Source organism: Pleurodeles waltl, chromosome 10 (assembly GCF_031143425.1).
Source record: "Pleurodeles waltl isolate 20211129_DDA chromosome 10, aPleWal1.hap1.20221129, whole genome shotgun sequence".
Classification (NCBI taxonomy): Eukaryota; Metazoa; Chordata; class Amphibia; order Caudata; family Salamandridae; genus Pleurodeles; species Pleurodeles waltl.
The window spans coordinates 652,438,206-652,464,036 of NC_090449.1; the positions used below are offsets into that span (position 1 = coordinate 652,438,206).

The 25,831-nt window shown below is 43.0% G+C and overlaps 1 protein-coding gene across 2 annotated transcripts in view; it reads left to right on the forward strand.

Annotated features, from left to right (window-relative positions):
• RBM33 (RNA binding motif protein 33) overlaps window positions 1-25,831 on the forward strand; it is a 739,069-nt gene that overhangs the window by 620,572 nt on the left and 92,666 nt on the right. The window contains exon 18 of one of the 2 annotated variants that reach the window (XM_069211144.1): window positions 22,951-23,069. The exons of the other annotated variant lie outside the window; for it this stretch is intronic. Coding sequence (XP_069067245.1) covers window positions 22,951-22,977 — 27 coding nt within the window. The 3' untranslated portion in view covers window positions 22,978-23,069. Of the gene's footprint in view, window positions 1-22,950; window positions 23,070-25,831 lie in introns of those variants that run through there. 2 annotated transcript variants of the gene reach the window in all.

The window sequence follows — 25,831 nt, forward strand, 5'->3', positions numbered from 1 at the left end:
CCAGTGTGTGCTTTAATTTGCATCAAATATTAAAGCATCTTGGGTATTTTCCATCTTTCTGTGTGGAAACATATAAATCTTGTTCACTTAAAGTTTGCAGTTTTTTTAAAGAGTACATAAATGGCATACATTTTGATGGATACTTCCAACCCAGAGATTCCTCACCTTTAGAATATTACCCAAGTAACAGACTGTTTTTTTTTTTTTAGCAGAGTTCCCACACACTGCTAGGTAGCATTGTGCTGCTCAGTGTTGGCTGATTTTGTCCTGGAAATGACAGAGTAGAGCCTCAACTGAGCGCCATGCCCTGTGTGCCGACTTCCATTCTTTTCTTTCTTCACCTTCATGCGTAGACCCAAAGCTCCACTCCATCTTGTGTTGACAGATTTATTCAGAATTCTTTCTGCTGTGCAAGGGAACAGTGTCCCCACCAACTGCAGGGTTCAAATTGTGCCATGATGGTCAAAAGCAGATGTCTTTGACAGACCACCGCAATGTTTGTGTCTGGTGTTAGTGCTCAGTGTACAAATCCAAGTAGTATGGAGTGTGCCCTCCAGAAAGATCCAGGATTGTTAAAGCAAAGCTGTACATTAGTGAACACTGAAAGAAATCATGGAGCTTGCGTAATGGTATACATTTCTTATGAGTTTAATAGGAAAGTGTATATGACAACAAGAAATTCACAATGTAGAGGCTTAGTTTACAGATACCTTCAGTAAAAGTTGGTTTGTTGTGGCTAGCTCACAGTACCACAGCCAAACCCCTAAACTGAGCTAGGTAATAGATGTTATTGGTAACCTCAAACATGAACACTCTTGATTCCCAAGGAATCCATGGAAACAGATCTAACCTTTTCATTTTGTTAGTCTTGCATGGCCAAGGTAAACACAAGAAAGATACAGAAGCTAATTTTCAAAACCATTATTGATATGATCGTATTCTTAAAAATAAAGCATGAGCTGCAATTACTAAGCAGAGGACACATTTCACTGTAAACAGCATTATTAGAATGGTGAACAATTCAGCTGCGTTAATTGTTGCAAAATGCCTAACTCCTATCTGTCTCTAATGCTATACTAAAGAGAGCCTAGTACGACTATCCTCCGTGAAACCAGTTGTGACAAGGTAACCCCCATACCTTGGTCTTAGGTGTCAGGAACCCAGTCTTAGATGTCAGAAAGCCGGTCTAAGTGTACAGGTTACCTTCCGTCACAGGATGAAGGTCGGCGTCGACAGGGCTGCATCTCAGTCACAGTTCATAGCGGTTCCATGATAATCCCAGCATGAGTAATCCTTTCAGCAAGTGTAGCATTGATGCTATTTATTTGATAAAACGCTTTCCTTATCGCACTGTGACAGAGGTGCAGAACAGCTTCTTTGGTTCGTCTAGCATAAACGGGTTGTATCAACGAATTCAGAAAGAAAAAGCAAGGGCATTGGGTTCTGATGGTATGACCCTGGACTAGGTGTGCAGACATCAGGGCTACAATGCTTACCAAGAATAAATGTGTATGCAGCACATTCTAGAGTTAGTGGAAAAATATGTAAAGTTAACACTAAAAAAATGTCAAAATAAAGCTGAAGTCTAAAATGGAGACCTAGCAAGGGCCCTGCAACAGCAAGTACCACTCCAAATCGAGAGTGCAGACACATTCTCGCTCTTGAGGCTGCTCCCTCCACAGGTCCCCTTTGTGGTTGAAGTCAGCTGATAAGTCCAAATCCAAGGAGAAACGTAAGAATTTGAAACTTGACTCAACTACATCCCACCTTGTCGAAAAAAGTCAGGAGGGTGCCAAGGTGTGCTAACCGAACTCCCTCCTGATTACCAATCGCATAGCATACTCCTCAGTAGATCCCATTGCACCCATAATTTCCTAGGAAATTAGCAAGAGGAGGTTGAGGCCTGTAAAGGGGCCATGCTGCCGATTTTTGGCACTCTGATTGGCCTATGGTGAATGTCCTTGGCACCATCTTTGCCCCTTGAACTCACCTTATGTCCTGGACCGACTCCGTCCAGCTTCAAGATCTGTACCAGAACCTTCTCCACCAAAACCACTGCCAGAGATCGAGCCCAGTGTTAGATTTTGACCCTGACCAAGGTCATGCCCCATCTTAGTATGCTCTGATTCTAACAAAAAACGTATTCCCCCACAAGGCGTTCCTCAGAGGCTTCATCACCTTTTCAGTTCAGACACTGATCAATGTAACGGTGACCATGATGATTATTTATCTCCTACATTACGATGATAGTGATATTATTTACGTTGGCTTGCAAAATGCTAGTGGACTGGATTTCTCCACTTAAAGGGTTGCTGCTACCCCTTGAATCTTCTACAGAGCAAAGCCCATCCTTCATTGTGCAGATTAGATTGGCATACGATATCCTGGATCTACAGCTACCTTCAGTGGAATTCACTACAAATGCCCTTATGGAGGTTTTACACCCAGGGGCCAGCCTCATCTGAGCCCATACTTACCTTTAACGAAGCATTGACTGACACCCTTATGTGTACTTTAGCGAAGCCCTACTCTCGCCCATCAGTGAATAGCCAGGTGGCTAGGTGTCATAGTATGGTGTCGGGTACTAGACTTTATGTAGCACCTGACTACTGAGATTTTAGTGGTTCAAACGTCCACCATTACACTTAACTTAAATATCTGATAGAGATTTCTAGTTGCACATTCCTTACCTTGGAATTTCCCCCAAGTTTCAGTCTGAATCCGGAGATTTTTCTTTGAGCAGTACCCTTGCACACTGTTAGGTGATGTTGGTGGACTTCATGTCTGTCGTTGGCATTGTGGTTGCCAAATATAACATTGCTGGTCGTATATAGGCGTCACCTCACCATGCTGATGTCAGTTTTTATTTCCGCGCCAGTCTGTGTGCAGATCCGGAGAGAGCTACCCTTCCAGTCACTTTTTGACTGGTCTCTTGACTTTTTGTTGAACTTCTTTGACTTCTGGTGTGTCGAGATGTCGTCATGGAAGACTGGCTTCAAGCCCTGTGACTCTGGTCACCGTATAATGTCGGTGACGGATCTGCACCTAGTGTGTTTCGGGTTTCGCGCCGGCCACTTTGGCCTCGGCCTCAAGGGGTCACCCATGGATCTGCTTTGAGATCTAGACCAGCATCGGTCGTACCTCTGCGACCATCCCGGATGAGGGTTCTGGCCTCAACGTTCCTGAAGTCGCCTTGGTTCATGGGCAGTGTTGATCCTATACTCATCGCCGACTCCGACACGGACTTCGGCGGGGACCTTGGTCCCTAAATCAGATTCTGACCCTTATTCTCATGGATACGACTTCGGTGAGAGTATGGATGGGTCACATGACCCTTTCGAATTCTAGCTTGAAGACCCTATGTACTGGGCTCAGGAACTAGGTGAAGCTAGCGGTCTGATTACCTCTCCTGACTCTGGTATCCTTTCTACCCCTACTGTGGCTACGGGGCAGGGGGCTTCTACTCCATGTTGCTGCGGAGAGCAGCCAAGGTCTTAGGCTTCGAGCTGCCTTAAGTGGCTGTCCGGACCAATCTCTTGGCAGAGGTGTTTCAGCCTAGGGTTTTCACATCAGAGACCCTTTTACCTTTCAATGGAGCCCTTACGGATGTTCTCCTGGGGACCTGATCCAAGCCCAGCACTGGGGCTCCTGTTAATAGGACAATAGCCCACCAGCATAGGCATGGGCCTAACGACTCGGTTTACTGACCCAGCACTCCACCTCTGAGAGTTTGGTCATCCAAGCCTCAACATCCCATGGCACGTTCCCTTCCGATCCTCTGTATAAGGAATCAAAGATTCTGGACCACCTTGAGAAGAAGTTGTTTTCTTTCTCCAGCCTGGCATTGCAGTCCCTGAACCCCACATGCCTTTTGGACCGCTTCACCCATACTTTAAGGGACATAGTTGTGCAAGTGCTGCCACAGGTCCGTTCTCTCCCAGCTGTTGCTGATGGGAGAGACGCAGCCAAGTTCACAATCCGATGTGGGCTGGATAAGACTGACTCTGGGCGGATCGGTTGCTTCGATGGTAGCCCTGAAACGCCACGCCTGGTTACGTACATTTGGCTTTTTAGGGGATGTTCAGTCTACTTTAACTGACATGCACTTTAATGGCAACCCTCTCTTCGGGGACAAAGCAGGCTTGGCGCTCAAGCACTTTAAGAAGTCCTGAGCTACAGTCTCCTCCCCTTTTAGTCTGCTTTTCACCACTTCCATGGCTATGAAAGGGGCGCGCACAACCTCATCTGTCCCCACCAGCCTTTGTGCCGTGCATGCTGTTCAACCTCTTCGTGGCCGGGGACATGGGAACCAGCTTCCGTATGGTTCAGTGAGCCAGCAGTCTAGCCAGTCCACCCCCCTCAGCTGCAGCCTCCAAACCTTCCTAGTCTGCTGCTTCCTCACCAGGGACCTGTCTGTGGCAGGATTCACCATCACCTGCCCCGCTGGAACAATATCAGGTCAGACAGATGGGTTTTTCTAATAATCCAAAGGGGCTACTCCCTCCCCTTCGGGACTTATCTCCCACCATGCAACCATCCTATGATCAGATGACTTAGGAACACCTGGTGCTTCTACACGAGGGGGTTACAGCTCTCTTGACCAAGGGAGCCATAGAGAGGGTCCGTGGGCCATAAGTAGGTCATGGTTGTTATCCGTGCTACTTTCTGGTGCCCAAAAAGAACAAAGTGGCTATGCTCTATCCTCAGCCTCCAGTCCCTCAATCTCTTGCTCAGAAAGGATAAGTTCAAAATGCTCAGTCTGGCTCAGGTCCTATCTGCCCTGGACCCAAAAGACTGGACGATAGCGCTGGACCATATTCCCGTCCTGCCTGCCCACATACATTATTTGCGGTTTGTGGTAGGTCACGAGCATTTTCAATTCACTGTACTCCCCTTTGGTCTTACCAGCGCCCCTCGGGTATTCACCAAAGTGATGGCAGTAGTCGCAGCTCATCTGCGCAGGTTAGGGGTTTCAGTCCCCCCCACCTCAATGACTGGCAGTTGAAGGTGGGCTCGCCTCAGGTTGTTGTCTCCCACCTCGAGACAACAGTAGACCTCCATCATTTTCTGGGGTTCACTGCAAACATGCAGAAGTCACACCTGACTCCCTCTCAGACGCTCCCTTTCATCAGCGCTGTTCTGGACACAGTGTTGTTTCTGGCCTATCCTCCCTAGCGGCGCATCCAGGATATTCAGTCTAATACCGATGTGTCATCTTGTATCCTGGATTTGGTTGAGAATTACTCTGAGGCTGCTGGGCCTCCTGGCCTTATGCATCCTGCTGGTGACCGATGTCAGATAGGTAGATCTGCAGTGGGACTTCTAGTTCCAGTGGGCGCAGCATCAGGGGAATCTCTCTGACATGGTCCAGATGTTTGAAGGGACTACTCAAGATCTACAGTGGTGGCATTTGGAACCGATATTAACTGATCCCTCTCCCTTACCCAACCAGATCTAACTGTAGTGACAGATGCGCCACTCTTGGAATGGGAGATCAGAGGTGCCTAGTCTCTGGTGGAGTCCAAGTTCCATATTAACCTTTTGGAGCACGGGAAGTCAGACTAGCATTGAAAGTATTCCTTCCCTCTATCAAAGGAAAAGTGTTTAAGGTGTTCACGGACAACACCAGCGCCATTTGGTACTGCAACAAACAGGGCGGAGTGGGGTTGTGGACCCTTTGTCAGGAAGCTTTCTGCCTCTGGACATGGCTGGAACATCAGGGCATATGCCTGGAGGATCAACATCTGATGGGTTAATCGAATATAAGAGTGAACGACCTCAGCCGTCAATACCTGGTCGTTCTCAAATGGTGTCTCCATACCAGAGCTGGCTCAAGGTCTCTTTCAGCAGTGGGGAGAGCCTTGGTTAGATCTTTTCGCCTCTGCAGAGAATGCGCAATGTCAGCTGTTTTGCGGGACACTTTAAGTCTCGAGTGGAACTCAGCCCTCCTTTGTGCCTTTCCACCAGTACCCCTTCTTCCCAGAATTCTGAAGAAGATCAAGAACGACCGGGCTCAGGTCATCCTTGTGGCTCCAGACTGGGCCACGAAGAGTATGGTATCCCGAGCTATTGAACATGGCCAATGATCCTCCAATTAGACTGCCCCTTTGGGAGGATCTACTATCGCAGCAACGGGGTACGCTTCTCCAACCAGCCTGTCCAGTCTCCAGCTTCTTGCGTGGTGATTGAGCCGCAGCAGTTGTCAGTTTTTGACCTTCCACCTGAAGTCTTTGTTATCTTGGCAGCCAGGCGTCCCTCCACCAAAACGGTATACGCATGTTGTTGGAACAAATTTGTGGTATGGTGTACCAACAAGTCTGCTGACCCCCTCTCTGCTCCTCTTTCTAGGTTCTTTTGTTTGTTTTTTCTTTGGGCCAGCAAGGCACTACTCAGGTACCCTGAAGGGTTATTTGCGTGGCATATTGGCTTTTCTTCCGATTGCCTGACCAACCCTCCCTGTGTAACTCTCCCATTGTTGGACGATTTCTTAAGGGCCTTACCCATCTCTTTCCTCTTTCCCCGTTCATAATGCCCCAATGGGATTTGAACTTAGTTCTTACCTAGCTAAGTGCACTTCCTTAATTAGAATATCCAGATTTTGTTTGCTTTCCAAGTAGAAGATTCTGAGCAAAGAAAGGGCAGTAGCGAAGCTCAGTGATGGTTTTGTGTTTTCATTATCTAAATGTATTGTTATTCTTGGAGAGGAGCAGGTGGGGTGGAATTCAAAGTCAGCCCAGGCACTCTTTTGCGTAAATTCATAATTCACAGGAGTGTGGTTATGTGAAATCTGTTTTTGCAGCTAAAGTTTTTTTGTGTGAATTTTAGTGACAACATAACGCTTTAAAGAAAAAAAAAGTTTTAAAAATCTGAAATTCACCAGTTATATTTATCCCAAGTTACTGTAACTCATTGCCCCGTGCACAATTTTGTTATCCACAATTTAATTGCTTGTGTTGCAGTGGTGTTATCAATAATGTTTTAAAACATGTCATAATTGATGTAATATGTGGAATAAATCGCAGTGAATGGAGAGGGTGCGAGTTATAGTTAACTTGCACACAAATTATAGTCACTCGAGATAACTATAACTGCAGTTTTTTGTTTTTTACTTTAAGACGTTACCTTACCCCTGAATTATTTACTTAACTTTAACCCCTGTTTTTAGAGTGAAGTTCTAGGTTTTAGTTTTTTTAACATAAAGTAATATTTTATTACAGTGAGTAAAACTAACCCCACCCCACAACCAACACCACCACCCCCCCCTCATCCCCCCCACCCACCATGCAGTTGACAATCCGTGGGGAGTTTTGACTGCTGGACCAGGCCTGTGACCAGGTCCTGCAGGCAGCCAATCCCTCTGCATGTGTTTCCTTTGGCCATGCATGTTGTAAGGTTGGGCAGCAGTGCCTGGACCTTGGCCTGCAGCCAGGCCCTACGTCCAAACCATTGGTGCAGCCCCCCCCCCTTCCCAAGCTACTTAGAAACCTGGGGACCCCTACTCCAAGGGTCTAATTTTTATTTTCTTGTTTTTCTATTAACAATAGGGGGTATGCACTCTGAGCCACTTGCAGCCCTGGGAACCCCTTCCCTTGGGGCCTTATTTTATTAGAAAGTTAGGGGGGAGGCACTCAGACCCACTGCTCAAGCCACTCCCCTTTGGGCCCTCTTTTCCTAGAAACTGGGAACCCCACCCCCCTATGGCTGCCTTTTATTAGAAAGGTGAGGGGGCTCTCTGACCCTCTTCCAACCCCCCTTCCCCCCCCCCCCCCCCCCCTCCCCCAGCCCATAGTAGTTCAGGGATGATAACCAGAGCTTAGGTGCTTCGGAGTGTGTGCTCCGGGGCCCAACTAGCTTTCCCACCATACATTACGTTGGAGACCATATGAGACCCAGCAACTAGGTGAAAAAAGAGCATTTTTTGGAAAGAAATGTCAAGTCTTGCCAAAGTTACTAGCAAAACAACAACAACAAAAAAAAGCATTTCCTATGGAAACACTGAAAACTATATCTACCCAGTGGAGACTGGTTCTGCAATAACATTCTTGCATCACAAATCTGGTGACTTCCTGCATCACTGTTTGTGCTGCCATAGCTGCTGGAGAGGGTAACTTACAGCGTGGAGAGAGAAATGTAATGTTTTCATTTTCCCAAATGCATAACAGCAGGCACACGGATGAGAGGCGCATGGCAACAACATACGGTAATTGCATTGAAAAGGAATTCATTGCTGCTGCCACCTACCACTGCAAAAGAATAAAGAAAGACTGGACTCGAGTCACGTCATGTCAGTCTGGGCCGTGGTGAGTGGGGAAGGACACTGCTATTCAGCACATTGGCCCGTGCATAGGAAGGTGCCGGCTCCCGCCCAGCGGGCCTGCTGAACCTGCAAACCATTTAGAGGTAGTGTCGTAGCCTGCTGGCATTGGTAAACACAAAGAGCACTACAAATCCAGTGACTGAAAGGACTGACATTGGAATAGTGGAGGGAAACCCAACTTGGAGGTAGTCTAATAGAGTGTAATGAAAATACGTGTAGGAAAATCAGTGTAAAACATCAATAATCAAGAGTTAAGGGTCCGTAAATGAAGCAAAGTATAGTTTTTTCATATGTGGCTTGAAAGTCTAAAGATATGACAGTCAGATAAAAATACAAAAGAGTAAATCATTAATGGACAGTGCCAGCTGGATCACTTATATTATTATTGGATTGCACCTTGAACCATAAATAACGATTGTTGAGAATGGACAAAATAGATGGAAGCTAGCTGCTGAACATATGTTTTGTGAAAGAAGAAAGGTCAACACAGAAAAGGTAACCTATGGGAAAATTAATAGAACATTGACCCAAACAATTAAGGAATTAAAATAAGCAAGGAAGGTGGAATAAAAACAGTGGTGAGAGATGAGATCACTTTCAAAATACTTATATGTGGAAGAATTCCAGGAGGCATGTGCATAATGTTACCACCTACCTATGAGGGAATGGATAAGTATTTCATCAGGGATTGGTGTACAAACACTAAAGATTGTTCTACGAAATTTATGAACACGCTCATCAAACATGCTAAACGTAAACTGAGACAATATACTGCAAAAGTGGAATCCCTAATGAAAGAATTAAAAGATAATGAGGAAACTAAGAGATTATTATTAAAAATTGAAAAAACATTACAGGCATATGATGATGAAATTATGTAAACGAAAACCAGAAAATTACCTAGGGATAAACTGGATTACCGATAAGGAAGAATTTACACTTTTGCGAAACGTTTGATCATTTGAGAGTGAAGGAGAAAATGTGAAAACCTATAACGAGTGTAGGAAGAGAAACTAACTTCAGCTCATAGGCTGTATCTAGTGCAGATGAAGATCCCTCAGAGTGAATTTTTTCAGCGAGCTGCGCCTATTACCCGTGACACCACGACTGTGCAGAATAGGCAAATAAACAACAACAGAGAAACTGTAGAACAAGGAGGGGCAAAAGAAATGACCGGATGAAAAATAGCAACTGTGATGGGGATAAAACATCAATCCACAAGAAAGAATACTGAGTTTGTGATTAACATTTTGTCCCTTGTCCACTCCTGATTTCTCAAATGCTAGAATTGAAATATACAACTTCAGCAGAAAACTAAAGCTCCATAAGCATTAGGAGATGAAATTGTGAACATTGATTAAGGAATCTAGTAAAATAAGCAAAATATCACATTTTAAAATTGTAGACATCCCTGAACTATTGGAAAGTAATGACCTGGTTGGATTAACATCACATGCACGAGAATAAGATGAATCCTAGATTTCAAATTTAAGGAAAAAGCGCTTCAATACGGATATGGCAACATCCAGTGGATGTAAACTAAAGAGCAAGTTTTGTCCTCAATTAGCAGGCAACACGATTAATCTCTTCCATTAAATGGTAGTAGAAGACCTGAATGATATTATGAGAAGAAGGAAATAGAGAAAACAAGGTAAATCCAAGCTTAAATATTGGAGTAATATTGTTGCATGAAAAAATGATTAGTTGAACATAATGCCATCTGATAAGCGGGGCAGTATCATAATAATGGACAAAACAACGTATTTGGCTAAAGCACATCGACAGCTTGGAAATACCACACATCAATATTTGTCAAAAAATCAGATGAAATAAATAGAGAATGAATAACATATGTTATTTAAAAAAGTGGGATGATAAAGATCTCCTGGACTTGAGAGAGTACCGATATCTATGTACATGCATAAATAGCTACTAATTAATTCCTCCATAAAATACACAAAAATATCCAGGTGCCACTAGGATGACCAATAGTGAGGGTTATACAAGGAGTGCAGAATTATTAGGCAAATGAGTATTTTGACCACATCATCCTCTTTATGCATGTTGTCTTACTCCAAGCTGTATAGGCTCGAAAGCCTACTACCAATTAAGCATATTAGGTGATGTGCATCTCTGTAATGAGAAGGGGTGTGGTCTAATGACATCATCACCCTATATCAGGTGTGCATAATTATTAGGCAACTTCCTTTCCTTTGGTAAAATGGGTCAAAAGAAGGACTTGACAGGCTCCGAAAAGTCAAAAATAGTGAGATATCTTGCAGAGGGATGCAGCACTCTTGAAATTGCAAAGCTTCTGAAGCGTGATCATCGAACAATCAAGCGTTTCATTCAAAATAGTCAACAGGGTCGCAAGAAGCGTGTGGAAAAACCAAGGCGCAAAATAACTGCCCATGAACTGAGAAAAGTCAAGCGTGCAGCTGCCACGATGCCACTTGCCACCAGTTTGGCCATATTTCAGAGCTGCAACATCACTGGAGTGCCCAAAAGCACAAGGTGTGCAATACTCAAAGACATGGCCAAGGTAAGAAAGGCTGAAAGACGACCACCACTGAACAAGACACACAAGCTGAAACGTCAAGACTGGGCCAATAAATATCTCAAGACTGATTTTTCTAAGGTTTTATGGACTGATGAAATGAGAGTGAGTCTTGATGGGCCAGATGGATGGGCCCGTGGCTGGATTGGTAAAGGGCAGAGAGCTCCAGTCCGACTCAGACGCCAGCAAGGTGGAGGTGGAGTACTGGTTTGGGCTGGTATCATCAAAGATGAGCTTGTGGGGCCTTTTCGGGTTGAGGATGGAGTCAAGCTCAACTTCCAGTCCTACTGCCAGTTCCTGGAAGACACCTTCTTCAAGCAGTGGTACAGGAAGAAGTCTGCATCCTTCAAGAAAAACATGGTTTTCATGCAGGACAATGCTCCATCACACGCGTCCAAGTACTCCACAGCGTGGCTGGCAAGAAAGGGTATAAAAGAAGGAAATCTAATGACACAGCCTCCTTGTTCACCTGATCTGAACCCCATTGAGAACCTGTGGTCCATCATCAAATGTGAGATTTACAAGGAGGGAAAACAGTACACCTCTCTGAACAGTGTCTGGGAGGCTGTGGTTGCTGCTGCACGCAATGTTGATGGTGAACAGATCAAAACACTGACAGAATCCATGGATGGCAGGCTTTTGAGTGTCCTTGCAAAGAAAGGTGGCTATATTGGTCACTGATTTGTTTTTGTTTTGTTTTTGAATGTCAGAAATGTATATTTGTGAATGTTGAGATGTTATATTGGTTTCACTGGTAATAATAAATAATTGAAATGGGTATATATTTTTTTTTTGTTAAGTTGCCTAATAATTATGCACAGTAATAGTCACCTGCACACACAGATATCCCCCTAACATAGCTAAAACTAAAAACAAACTAAAAACTACTTCCAAAAATATTCAGCTTTGATATTAATGAGTTTTTTGGGTTCATTGAGAACATGGTTGTTGTTCAATAATAAAATTAATCCTCAAAAATACAACTTGCCTAATAATTCTGCACTCCCTGTATGTCTGAACCACAAGTGCTTCAAGCACAGATGGCTCAACTACGAGGTCGGAACAACGACTTTGTTCTAATCACTAATGCCTTTACCACTAATGCGTTTACAACTATTTTTCCGTTGTAAATGCATTACTTGTAAAGGCATTAGCGATCAGCATGCACGGTTCCAGCATGCTTCCCTCCACCCCCAAAAATTACTGCAACCCCCCTATCCCCACAACTACCCCACACCCAAAATTACCACAACCCTAGCCCCCCTCCCCTAAAACCTAAACTACCCCAACCCACCTCTTAAACCTAAACCCTAAACCCTGACCCCCCCAAACCCTAGTCACCCCCAGTCCCCACACCAAAAACTAAAAGTACCCCGAGTCCCCCACCCCTAAAACCTAAACACCCCAACCCACCCCTTAAAACTAAAACCTGACCCCCTCCCCCTAAACCCTAATCACCCCCAGCCCCCTCCCCAAAAACAAAAAAAATCCTGATTCCCCACCCCTAAAACCTAAACACCCCAACCCACCCTTACACCTAAACCCCTCCCCCTAAACCCTAAACACCCCCAGCACCCCACCCCCCAAAAAAACAGCCCAACTTACCTCCGACACTGTGTCGACTCCGACTCCCTTCTTCTATACCTTAACCACGCAAGCACGTGGTTCAGACATGTGTGGTTAAGGTACCAAAACCAGGAAGTCGTGGAAAACGAAAGCGTTGTTTCACTTTCGTTTTTCACGACTTTCGTGGTTTCGGAGTGTTTCCCATAGTGAGTTCTGTAGGATCCCTTCTTGCGAAAAACTCAAAATTTCTGGATTTTTTCCTTCAACCATGTCACAAGATTACCTCATATGTGAAAGACTCAACTGATTTCCTGAAAAATGGCATACCATGGAGATCAGGTTATATTATGGTCCCATTGGATGTGGTATTGTTATACACATCAAGATGGGTTGTCTGCATTTCACTATTTACTAGGGATAGACCGATCAAACTTTTAGAACACACAAAAATAATATTGGAAATGTTAAAACATTGTCTTACACAATATGTTAATCTTTGAAAAGACCTACCTATAGCGACAGGGAACAGCCATGGGCAAGTCTTTCGCCCCACCTATGCAAATTTGCCCATGGGTTGCTAGGAGAAGAAAGTAACCAGGGCAGAGGAAAATTAGCCGTACGTGATGAATGTTGTACTGTGAACCCGATTTATTGACAATATTTTCATCCTGTGGGAAGGTGAAGAATCTAAATTGGAAGCATTTATATTAAAACACCAATTATATAAATAGCTAATTTATTGGAATAAGCATCAACCAACATAGGTTTTTAGATATTGAATTAAATCTCCATTAATAATAACTTGAAGGCAACCATCCACAGGAGAGCAACAGTAGCAGACCATGCCAATAGTGGCCATCCAAAGAGATTAAAATGGAGTATACCATATGGGCAAATGCTAAGAGTACGAAGAATATGCACCACTGAAGAAAAATGTGAGTTTGAGGCAACCAATGATGATGATGATGAGGTTTATTCATCGTGGCTACTCTGAGTGTGCTTAACAATGCCCTGGAGAGAGCCTCTGATAAACAAGGAGAATGTACATATCTAAGAAATATTGAAAATAAAAGTTAAATTCACTGATAGGGATAATGCATGTAGATTGTTTCTAGAATACAATTCATCACAATCTGATATCTAGAAAATTTTGTAAAAGAATTGGCATATACTGAAGCATGACCAGCATCTAAAAATGTTTATCAATTCGGAACCAAGAATAACCTTTCTTAAAACAAAACATTTGGGTGATCTTTTGACACCGTTTTTATGATTCTAAAGGGGTAAGTGATTGGCTAACAGAAAGTGGAACAGTCTTCACTAAATGTAAAGCATACCAATATGAACAAAATCAGGACTAAAAAACCTTTGACGGATGAACAATCACCTTACAAAATAAAATTACTTGCAACATGGAATTTGTAATATATGTACTTGAATGTGATTATGAGAAATTATATGTTGGGAATACAATTCAGAAACTGAAAATAAGAATTCTTCAACATATAAGCACGATTAATAATGGTGACAAAGTTATCCAATGACCTAACACTTTTTGCAGCACCCCCAGGGGCCACTAGCTGGATTCAATTACTGTGTGATTACACAGACAAAAGCACACCCGAGGAGATGCCAAAGAAAAAGAATTAGGAAGACAAAAATCCAAACTGACCCTCACTTTGGGAACTGAGACACCTTCGGGCCACAATACTGATGCAAAACTTTGTGCACTTATTGATTATGCACAGATGTATGACAGAATGAGATTGCCCTTGCATTGGAATAGAATGTGAACTACACAGTTTTAAATTATACTTGACTCCTTCTCTGATATATGGTCTGGATGCAAGAATTCACTAGAAATGTTTAGGGATATGGATAGCAATTGAAGAAGAGATAATGGGGTATTGAGGAAGAGGAGGATAACTTGCATATCATGAATTCAGTGGTGCCTACATTTGAGTTTTGCATCTTAATCCCTTCTCTGCTAGGCCTTTTCCCCCCTCAGGTGCCAAGCCTTTTTTTGGCTATTTGGGGCAGTTCGTGCTTAGGCCCTCCTACCTTTTTTTCCACATAAGCTACCCACGCAAAATTTGTGTCCTTTTTTTTTTTTTCTAACATCCTAAGGATTCTAGAGGTACCCAGAGTTTGTGGGTCCCCCTGAAGGAGACCAAAAAATTTGCCAAAATTCAACAGAAATTTCAATAAAAAAAAGAATAAAATGGGAAAAAAAGGACTGCAGAAGAAGGCTTGTGTTTTTTTTTCCACGGAAAATGGCATCATCAAAGTGTTTGTGGTGCTAAAATCACCATCTTACCTGCTTTCAGGAACAGGCAGACTTGAATCAGAAAACCCAATTTTTCAACACAATTTTGGCATTTTACTTGGACATAACCCATTGTTACTATATTTTGTGCTTTTAGCCTCCTTCCAGTTAGTGACAGAAATAGGTGTGAAACCAATGCTGGATCCCGGAAAGCAAAACATTTCTGAAAAGTAGACATTCAGCAGGGGCTCAATTGTGTAGCTCCTACAAGGTTTTCCTACGGAAAATAACAGCTGAATAAAAAAAAATATTGAGATTGAGGTAAAAAAAATAAACAGCTATTTTTCTCAACGTTTTACTTGTAACTTTTTCCTGCGATGTCAGATTTTTTAAAGCAATATACTGTTACATCTGCTGGACGCTTCTGGTTGCGGGATATATAGTGCTTCTAGGTTCATCAAGAACCCTGGGTCCCCAGAGCCAATAAATGAGCTGCACCTTGAAATGGGTTTTCGTTGTATACCAGGTATACAGCAATTCATTTGCTGAAATATAAAGAGTGAAAAATAAATATTAAGGAAACCTTTGTATTTCCAAAATGGGCACAGGATAAGGTCTTGAGAATCAATGGTTATTTGCACATGTCTGAATTCTGGGGTGCCCGTACTAGCATGTGAATTACAGGCCGTTTTTCAAATAGATGTCTTTTTTTTCACACTGTCTTACATTTGGAAGGAAAAAATGTAGAGAAAGACAAGGGGCAATAACACTTGTTCTGCTATTCTGTGTTCCCCCAGGTCTCCTGATAGAAATGGTACCTCACTTGCGTGGGTAGGCCTAATGCCCGTGACAGGAAACGCAACATGGACAAATCACATTTTTACATAAAAAACTGGTGTGTTTTTTGGAAAGTGCCTAGCTGTGGATTTTGGCCTCTAGCGCAGCCGGCACCTAAGGAGACCTACCAAACCTGTGCATTTTTTAAAACTAGACACCTAAGGGAATCCAAGATGGGGTGACTTGTGGGGTTCTCACAAGGTTCTGTTACCCAAAATCGTTTGCAAACCTCATAATTTGGCCTAAAAACACTTTTTCCTCACCTTTTGGTGACAAAGTTCTTGAATCTGAGAAGAGGCACAAATTTCCTTCCACCCAGCGTTCAAGTTTCAAGATTTCTGGATCATTGGGCAAAAGTGTCACGTAAAGAAATTCCCTTGCCTCAGTACTGCACCTGAAAGATTGTGATTGGATAGTCTCCAATTTTCCAGAGGTGCAGAACTGTAATATTGAATCTGTGCATGTACCTAAATTAGTTAAGTAAGAGCTTTGCTGAGCTTGAGCATAAGCACAGTCTTTTTTTTTTCCTGGTAGAAGCTTCTAACTACAGATTCCTCACCTTTTGAATTTTCCTCAGGAATCATCTGGACCTGGAAACTTTCTTTCGGCAGTACCTCAGCGTGCCAGTTGGTTAAGCCATGTGGCTCCGCACTGATGGCATTCCGCTCATTAAATGACATGCAGAGCCTATATAGGTGCCATCCCCATGCACTGGGGTTAGTTCCTTTCTTTCTTTGCCCCAGATCTGGATCAAGAGCTACCTCTAGTCTCTTTGAGAACTTCTTTACTTTAGAATTTACAGTTTGCAAAGGAAATGTCACCTCCCAAGACGTCAGAATTTAAGCCTTGTAAGGACTGTTGCCGTCAAATATCTATGGCAGATCCTCACCAGTTTTGCCTGTCATGCCATGGGTCGAGTCATGACACTAAGGCTTGCAATAACTGCACGTCAATGTACCCAAAGGCCATATGGGACTGCAAGCCAAAACTCTACATTGCCAAGCTCCTCATTGAGATTGGCCCAAGACCAAAGGTTGGTTTTGCTCCTGTTCCCGGTCTAGAAGTCATACATTTCAATCCCAATGTCTATTGCTGTGCTCCAAATCTTAGGGCAAGTTGCAAAAAACCATAAAAAAATCCAAATAGACTGAGCCCCTTCCTGCCACTCTCGTACACCGTAGAAGATGCAATGGCTTCATCGTACCTGTCGATTTCGCTGTGAAGTCAGTCTGCTTAGGAGCTAACAGCTAGAGTTTCCTGAGCCATCTGCGATACTGAGGCAGATCGAAGAGTTCCACTAGGCCATGCTCCGAATCTAAGGGTCCCAAGGAGCCAAGACAGCTTCCATCTAGGATATTGCTGGTGGGTTTGCCCTCAGCACCAGTTTGACCCTCCAAAACCACAACTGGGCCTCCCTGGCCCTGTACAGGCAGGTCATCCATGGTCCATGTTTGTTTCCAGAGCATTGACGCTGGAGAACAATTTATCCATTGTGCTGTCTGATTTAGTCGGTGCTGCTAGGACCTGAACTGAGGCCACACACTGTTTACATTGAACAGCAACATCCACTATTTGATGCCCATCTTCCACAAGGAAGATCCCATACATTGTTTTGCTTGTTTGGTACGGATTCTAACTATGAATTAACCCCCGGACTTGGCCCACTCCAATTAATGTAATTCCCCATATATGTTTATGAAAAACTCACAACAGCCGTGTGTGTTTGCAGTTCGCTGTGGGAATACTTGGCACAGTTTTATTATATGCATAGATTATTGCGACACAACCTTTGACCTCATAACTCACAGTGTTCAGTCATAAATCAAGATGACAAGGCCATAAACATTAATACAATGTCATAAATCATCTGAGTGCAACACATTGCTTTCGTCATGATCGTAAAGCGTAATTCAGAGATAGGTCATAAATCACAGTTGATAGGTCATACATAAATCATTTTTCCAGGATCATAACTTAGCTGCATGACATTATCTCTGCTATAAATCAATCAAGTCCTTGTCATTTGCTTGTCATAATTCTGACACCTATTGTTGTTGAGGCCATCCTCCAGGCCACTTTTGGGGTCATCCAGTTTTGTTGCTTCTTTCTCTGATCGTGAGGGAGGTAGCCTTTTAGTGCTGTTAGGCTCAACTCGCTACCTTATCTGTCCATTTTGTGCCCTGCCAACAGGCGGGTCTGGGCTGCAAGTGCCGTGCTCCGCTTACTTCCCCATCGGCCTACTTACTCTGCCATAAGGCATCCCCAGTTAAATAGCTTTTCTGCCTCTTTTACCAACCAACGTGCCCCTTTTACCACCGACCGCTTGCCCTCTCAGCCCTGCGACAACACTGCTATTCCGGTGTAGGTGGGTGGGTGGTTCTTGGAAATCCTGCGCGCTGTCCCACAAGTCATTTCTGCATGGGCAGCAGAATAATTTTGGTCCGCCTTCCAAGCTGAGGGCGCGGCGGTGTTCCCCCCCTGTAGGAGGGTTTGAACGATTCCTTTGTCATTGCTGGGCCCTCATTGGCCCGAATTTCTTGGTCCAGACTTGGGGCGATTCCACCTCTCCCCCTGAGGGGGACGCAAGATGCCCTTCTGTTGGTTTGCCGCCAAGGCAGCGTGAACTGGTAATTTCCGGGTCCCTGGCAGCTGTTAATGCGCCAGCCCCCGATGCCCCCTTCAGGGACAGCCTTTGCCAATAATGCAGAATGTTGAAGTTCGCCATCTCTACTTTGAGGGGAGATAGTATAATGCTCTCCAAGCAACGAGTGGTCTTGACAACTCTCCAATTGCTTGCCTTCTTGCACCCCCCAGGTCCTGCCACTGAAGAGTGTTTGCAATGGTCATTTTAAAAGCGGGTGAAGTTCTCATCCTCTAGCTTCCCACCTTGGAGGTCAAAACAAAATTCCTGACTGAAGTGCTCTAGGCAGGGCAGACCCTTACTGAGTCCCTGCTCTCTTTGAACATTTGAACGAGTTAGCAAGGACATTTTCTGTTACCCACCTGGCAGGATCCTTGAATTCCAGGGCAGCCCAACTCAGCTGTCGACACCTACTAGATCAAAAATGGCAGGTGCACCTGGAAAATGATGCAAAGTCTCCTCCAAGAACGGGGAGAACCTTTGCTCAGTCTGTTCGCCACAGCCGAGAATGAGCAATGTCAGCAGTTCTGCATGTTAGAGTTTCCAAAGCAGCTCCATATTATGAGCATCTGTTCTCCAATCAGGCTGCTTCTATTTGAGGATCAGCTGTTGCAGCATTGGGGAGGGGTTCTGCACCCAGGCCTTCGCTATTTCCACCATCTTGCTTGGAGACTGAGTGATGACAGCTGAACATTTTTTACCTTCCTGCATAGGTGGGGGGGTGTCATCTTGACAGCCAGGTACCCCTTGACAAAAACTGTTAACTCCATTTGTTGGGAAAAACTTGTGGCTTGGTGCAGCATGCAGCATATCAAGCCTCTCCAGGGAAAGGCTATCTGACATTTTGTTGTTTTTGGTTCTTTGCCTGGCAAGGCTTTGCTCTTGTCACAGTTAAAGGGTACCTTTTGACTGTTTAGCCTTTCTTACAGTTGCCGAACAGCCCTCATTCAAATCACCCGTTGTGACCTGTTTTTTTGAAAGGTTAATAACATCTATTTCCTTTCTAATGCCAAACTGGGACCTTAACTTGGTCGTCATATATTTTATGTGCACTCTCTTTTCTGCTTCACAGCTGTCCCTTTGCGACTTCACTCAATTAAGACCATGTTCCTTGTCGACATATCATCTGCGCAGACGGTAAGTGAAATTTAAGTGCTCTATGTCAACCTTCTGTGCACCACCTTCTTCCCAGTAAAACCGGTTCTGCAGACGGGGAGCAGCCTTCCTTCCAAAAGTTATGACATTTTTCCACGTTGGTGAAACTATCATCTTACTGCCATCCTCTGCACCGTCTCACCCCTCTAAGGAGGAGAAGAGAATCCATTCTTTAAACCCCAAAACAGCACTGAGCTTTTACATCGATCGTATCGTGGAACGCCAGTTGGGTGATCAGCTCTTCGTGGGATTTACTGGAGCAAGAAAAAACAAGGTTGCACAGAAAAGGACCCATCTCCCACTGGATCATGCTCTGCATTAAGATCTGCTACTCACTGACTAAGAAGGAGCCTCAGGAAAGACTGCAGACTCATTTCACCAGAACCAAAGGTACTACAGCTGCATTGGCATGTGGAGTTTCTGTCCTGAACAACTGTTAAGCAGCTACGTCGGTGTTATGCCATATGTCCAGGCAGCACTACTGTCTGTATAGCCAAATTTGTCAAAAGGGTAATTTTGTCCGCTCAGTCCTACAGGACTTTCTGCTTTGAATCCATTCACAGAGTCTTCTCCTGGTAGGTACTGCTTTGGTATCTATTGAAAATCTGAAGGCTGTGGTTAGAAGTCTCGATCAGAAGAACATGTTACCTACATTTGGTAACGTTCATTCCATTAGAGACTCAATCTAACCACAGATACCTCACTGACCCTTCCATCCCCACATTCTGTGATTTAGACTCTAGCTATTAATAAGATCCTAAATCTAAGAATCTGTGCACTGGTCACAACCAGGTTGCTGTTTTGGATCACAATCAAGGGGCATGAAGAGCCGTGAAAGCAACTGATGTCCGTGCAGTGGAGTGGTTCCTAAATGACCACAGCACATCATTTCTGGTTTAGAATTGCGCTACTGCAGAGCCACATGGTGCCACCTACCCACGTGCAGAGGTACTGCTGAAAAAAGTTTCTGATTCATCTGATGCCAGAGAAATATTCAAAAGATGAACAGTCTGCAGTTAGCGAGTCTCCAGCTAAAAGAGTGTTACCGAAGGTAAGTAAGTGATTCATTTCGCACCACCTACAGTCACCTAGGTTTCCGGTGTCTGTTTCCTGGGCTGCTCTATGTTTTTACAGTCTGTCGGGGGAGTTATTTACAAGTCAGCAGCAAGTCTGTGAAATCTTCAGCTCCTCTAGTTGTCTCCATGTTAGTTTTGCCTCTAATGGACCATTTTCTGGCATATTTTCCATGGACTCTGTGACCACCCTGCTCATGCCTTTTTGTAGGCTTTTGTGAAAGTGAGATTTATGTAATTCAGAAACACTGAGCGGTTTAAGGAAGATCTCATGTGGTCATCTGTCAAATGTCACCCACTGTCTTGATACCAATATGTTCCCAGCCTGGGAACTCACTCACTTTATGGAATTGTTTAAGCCGTCTTAGATGCCAGAAGGGTATCTAGCAGGTCACAGCCTATTCCATCCCACCCAATTGATCGCTTAGTGCAAAAAAATCCAAGTTCACCTTGTTGAGCGGAGTAAGCTTGATGGTATCGGACCCATGTATTGTGCCTAAAGCATCACTGGTTCCATGAGTTCTGGCAGCTCAATCAATGTTGATGGATCATCTCTATCCATAACAACCAGTTGTTTAAAGAAGGTCACATGAGCCGTCCTGTAGCACAGTTGAATGGCTGCCATTTCAATGTCGCTTCTTGCCATAATTGTACTTGTTTATCAAAAGCCACCATGGGTATTTTATACGTCCATACAAAGATTCAGAATAATTCCTGTATCCTTTGGAAAAAGCTCTGTGGTCTTTCAAAATAGTAGTTATGCAAAAGAAAATACTATTTGGTCAGTGAACGCATGTTAAGCAGAACAGGCATTATAGATTCATCCTTGTTGTGTGACATTTGTCGTAGGTGTGTCACCCTACTTCTTTAACACATAAACCCAGTCCTTCGGCCAGAGTATAATACTCTTTTCTTATGACTTCCTGTACTTTGCATCATTTTCACAAACATTTCCATGGAGTGAATTAACTCTTTTTGAGCTGTTGAAACTATCTTGTAGTATTTCATCACAAACAGTTGTACCACAGACAGAACCTATTCATAAGTGATCGATGCATTTTATTTTGCTGCAGGTCTCGATTACAAATCTTGGTTGCCAACTTTTCCTGTATGGCGTCCACGGTTGAGTATTTTGTGTCATGGGTCCACTTTTTTGTAGCTAGTATAGAAGCAGGTAACCACTGTTTGGATTTTGTACCACATCATTACAAATTTCACCAGTGGCATTTTATTTTCTGAAAATAAATGTCCTTCAGATCTGTCATGTTCGCAGTTATAGTTAGGCTGGGCTTTCTTAGTGTCACGGATCAACCAAGTGCAAAGTATTCATTTTGTAAGTTAAATTGAGAATTGATATATAACTTATATGATCATATTTGCTCTCTTATTAATGTTGCTTATAATGATAAGCATTCCTGTTGGCAGCGTATAAGTAGCTCGATCAATTTGGTTTCTCTTCTGTGAGGATCTTGATCCTGCTTTTTTCTACTTTATTAGACGTTCTCGTTTGCCGCAATACTGTTTTTCAAACTGCATGTAGTAGCACTTCATTTTGCAGCAAGAAATAAACATTATGCTATTTTGTGTTCGTGTGTGGTTCATTATGTAGTCATTTTACCACTGTACTGTTTTTTTCTCGCAAGGGTCACAGGTTTGATAGTAACTAATTAGATCTTGGTTGACAAGTCTGAGATCCCTGTAAAATTGAGATATACGCAAATAGAGGAAATAGTGAATTGGTAAATCTTCTCTTAAAAAAATTGTAACACTTGGTATGTGTGGAAAAATCCTAAGCAAGCCGGTGTGGTCTGTTTGTATTTTATTGTATGCAGGGGCAACATAGTTTATTACGTTTTTATTGCAAAAGGGGTGGGGCCACTGGCGTGACAGGGACTGCCTTCCCCTCAGTGCGCATGTATGTTTGGCCGGACCAACATACAGTAGGCTCTGTCCAACACGGTTCCTTAGTGCCGGCTTGGAGAGAGCAGGCAGAGGCTCCTACTGGGTGATCCGTCCAATCCTACCGCTGCTTTCATGCTGCTGGTAGCATGAAAGCAGAGGTAGGATTGGACGCAGGGCAGGCTGTCCCTGCAGTTGCGGAGCAGGGAGCGGCTTGGCGGTGGCGTTGCGCACCTAAACTGGTAAGTTGTTTTCTTTTTTCATTAATAAAAAAAAAATTGTGTTCCTGCACCCCCCCACCCTCCTGCCGCATCCCTCCGGCGCCACCCCGCTTCTTCTCTCTCCCGCGAGCCGCAACTGATTATATGTATTATTCTGCAGACCAGTTCGGTCTATCAATCGAAACAAGAAGGGTCTGATATTTGAAAGCATTGCCAGAGTTACATTTTAGTGTCAACATTAAATCACAGTTGTTGATGGGGGGGGGGGGGAAATGGATCCATTCCACATTTTTTTGTTATAAAGAAAAAGGTTAATAAGGCAGTTAATATTAAGCATGTACATCGAAAAATAAAATATATTTTGTAAACCCAAAATAGTGAAGAGTTAAACATACTAGTTACATATTTATCTATTCAGTCCTGCAGGCGACTACAGAAAAATTAATGTTTGAGAACTGGACTAATTGGAGTCACCTGTAAATATTTGGAGAAACCTTTTGTTGTTCCTGCGGGTTTTATTTTTCCTGGTAGAATATTTTTTTAATTGAGGACAAGAAGTAGAATGCTCTGCATCGTAAGTATCGTTAAGTAGATATGCAGTTTGATAACTTAACAAATGAACTATCTTTGTCGGCAAAATACAATATCTGTTTTAGAAACTACTAAATGTGAAGCCTTAAGTGCATCTCCTGCTCCTTTCCTTAAACTTTTTCCCTTGTTTTTTTCTTACTGCTCAACTAAAAAAGCATTTGCAGACAAAGGCCTATAGTTTGACACTAATCATGCATTCTTGAGCACATTTTTTGCGGGATGTTTTTTGCCATTTACCATTGCTTCTATGGCTACTTTCCCTTTGATGTGATTATAAGTATAATAATATGCCTTTCAATAAGTATCAGACGCCCTGGTGGATCAAAATACAAGCACTTGATAAGAAAAATGCTGTTACTGATGAGTACTTGTATGGTTACACACGCTCTTCTGAAAGTGGCGATTTCCAGTTCCTTAGGGCTACATCACAATCCTCCAACAAATCCCACAAAAATACAAAAATTAAGCCATTTACTTTGCTACTGTGGGTAAATCGTTTGTACAGATAATTCCAATATGACTTTGTTGATGTTCTCTGACCTTTAGAAATAAGAAGATTGGTAATAAGATGATTACCGATTTACTGTAGCATGACAGGATATACAGTAATGCTACTTTGGGGTAAGATTTGTAATGATGTCTTTTTAGTTTTACATGGTGAAAGGGACCATATCCAAGTGCTGCCCACATATTGGCTCGCCTTACAGCAAAGTCCTTAAAATGTCTGATGGTTAAAACTGTTATAAAGAGTTTGTATAGCCTTGTGCATGATTGACTGATTGTAAGTTTCTGTAATGATACACCCTCCCACCTTTTGAGAGTGCTGTTCATTTTGTTAATTTCTTCCCTTATGTATTTTTTAATTAACATTTTATGCTCTCAAAAATATAGTACACTGATGAATCCTTACGGCTCCTTTTTCTTGATTCTGAATCTCAAAGTTTGCCTCCTTGTACCATAGTCAATCCTAAATGTTACTATAGACTGCAGTACTTGGCTCCTTTGTTCTGTTTGTCCTTCCAGTTGAAAACGTGGAACTCAACATAAGACTAGCTCCGATCAATGTCTTAGGGTTCTCATTACAAATACGGTATGAATGAGGATCACATTTTTAAACTTGTTTGAAAAAAATCTTTTTTTTCCTCATTTCAGTGGTAGGAATATACACAGCATATCAAACGATGTGTAACCTGCAAAATTATTTTAATGCTAAGTAATTATTTTGTGCTCCCAGGACCTCTCTTCTTACTAGAAGTGATAGCTTTACTATAAATCATCTCCCTGATAATTGTCTTCACCCAGTATTTTATCTCTTCTAAATGAAATTAAAATATTATTAATTGTACATTTTCTTTACAAATATTTAACTCTCCTTCTATATTGTCACATAGCAGCAGTCGGTTGGTATTTTATGGGCCACTTTAAAAATGTGATTATGCTGCAGTGACTACCGTACCTAGATGTTGGATACATGGCCTCGTTCATGGACCAGGGAATAGATTTTGGTCTGCAACTGGGAAAGAAAACTTTAAATGCTTAAATGTATTTAAGAGGGTGGATAAAAATTATTTCTTCATCGTAATGATTTTTTGTTCATTAGTAAAACAAATTCATCTTCAAATCACACATGTTTAGTAAACTACAGTTATTCCAACAGAACAGTCCAGCTTTTGAAGAATTACAAATTTGTTGAATCTCTTTTTATGGTCACATCTATTGGGTCCTAAAGTACCCGATAATTATACATGTAGATAAGAAATGGGAAATGTAGTGTACTATGCTCTGCTAGATAGATGTTACTAATGGAAGATGGTGACACATAATTTACCTTTCTTGCCACATAGTTTCTTCACCCAGTGGTCTAATTTGGTCTTTCACTACCACATTATTACAGTGGCCTTGGTTGTAAAAAAAAAAAAAATTGACATCTTGATAGATGTATCATTTACACTCTTCATTCAAACGTTCTGTTAATCATTGGTTCAACCCCCTAGCTTTTCAACATGTGCTGAATCTGTTCTGTGGTTCTAGTCTCCCCAGTACTTACTCCTTTAGCATCATTTGTTCATCCTGAATTTGCTGCCTATGAAAGCCTGTGTTCGAGGCATGTGAATATGTAGATACACATGCTTAGCATAATTCTGCCATCTGGTGTTGGGCTCTGATGTGTGCTAGTTGTTTTTCTTTGTAAAAAGTATTTTGAGTCACGAGGTAGTGTGACAGCTCATGGTCTTTGACTCCATCGTTTGATTGTTTTCTCCTGCCGTCTGGTTCGGACGTATGCTCCTCTTTTCATGTTCAACATAGCCGTCACTTATTTTTATTAGTTTTTACCATTGGTATTGTTTCAATCGCGTCTTCTCTATCGTCCTTTCAATGACAGAGGCTTCATCGGGGCGAGTCATGGCAGCTGTGGCCCTCATGGGCTTTCGGTCTTCGAGGTAGGCCTTCCATCTTTGGTGTTTCCCCTGCATTATGTCCACACGGTGATGGAATAGAGGCCCTGCTGCTTCTGTCCTCAAATCTACACCAGGTACTTGCACTCCGATCTCCATCTGGTATGTAGCCTGTGCTTCACACCTGAACACGACGAAGCCCGCATATTTTTTGGTCCAAACAAATTGCTGCATGATCGTCAAGCTTGATGCCTCGCAATGTCCCTTCACAACATTGAAGAAACACCAGACCTCTTTGGATCCAAGAACCTT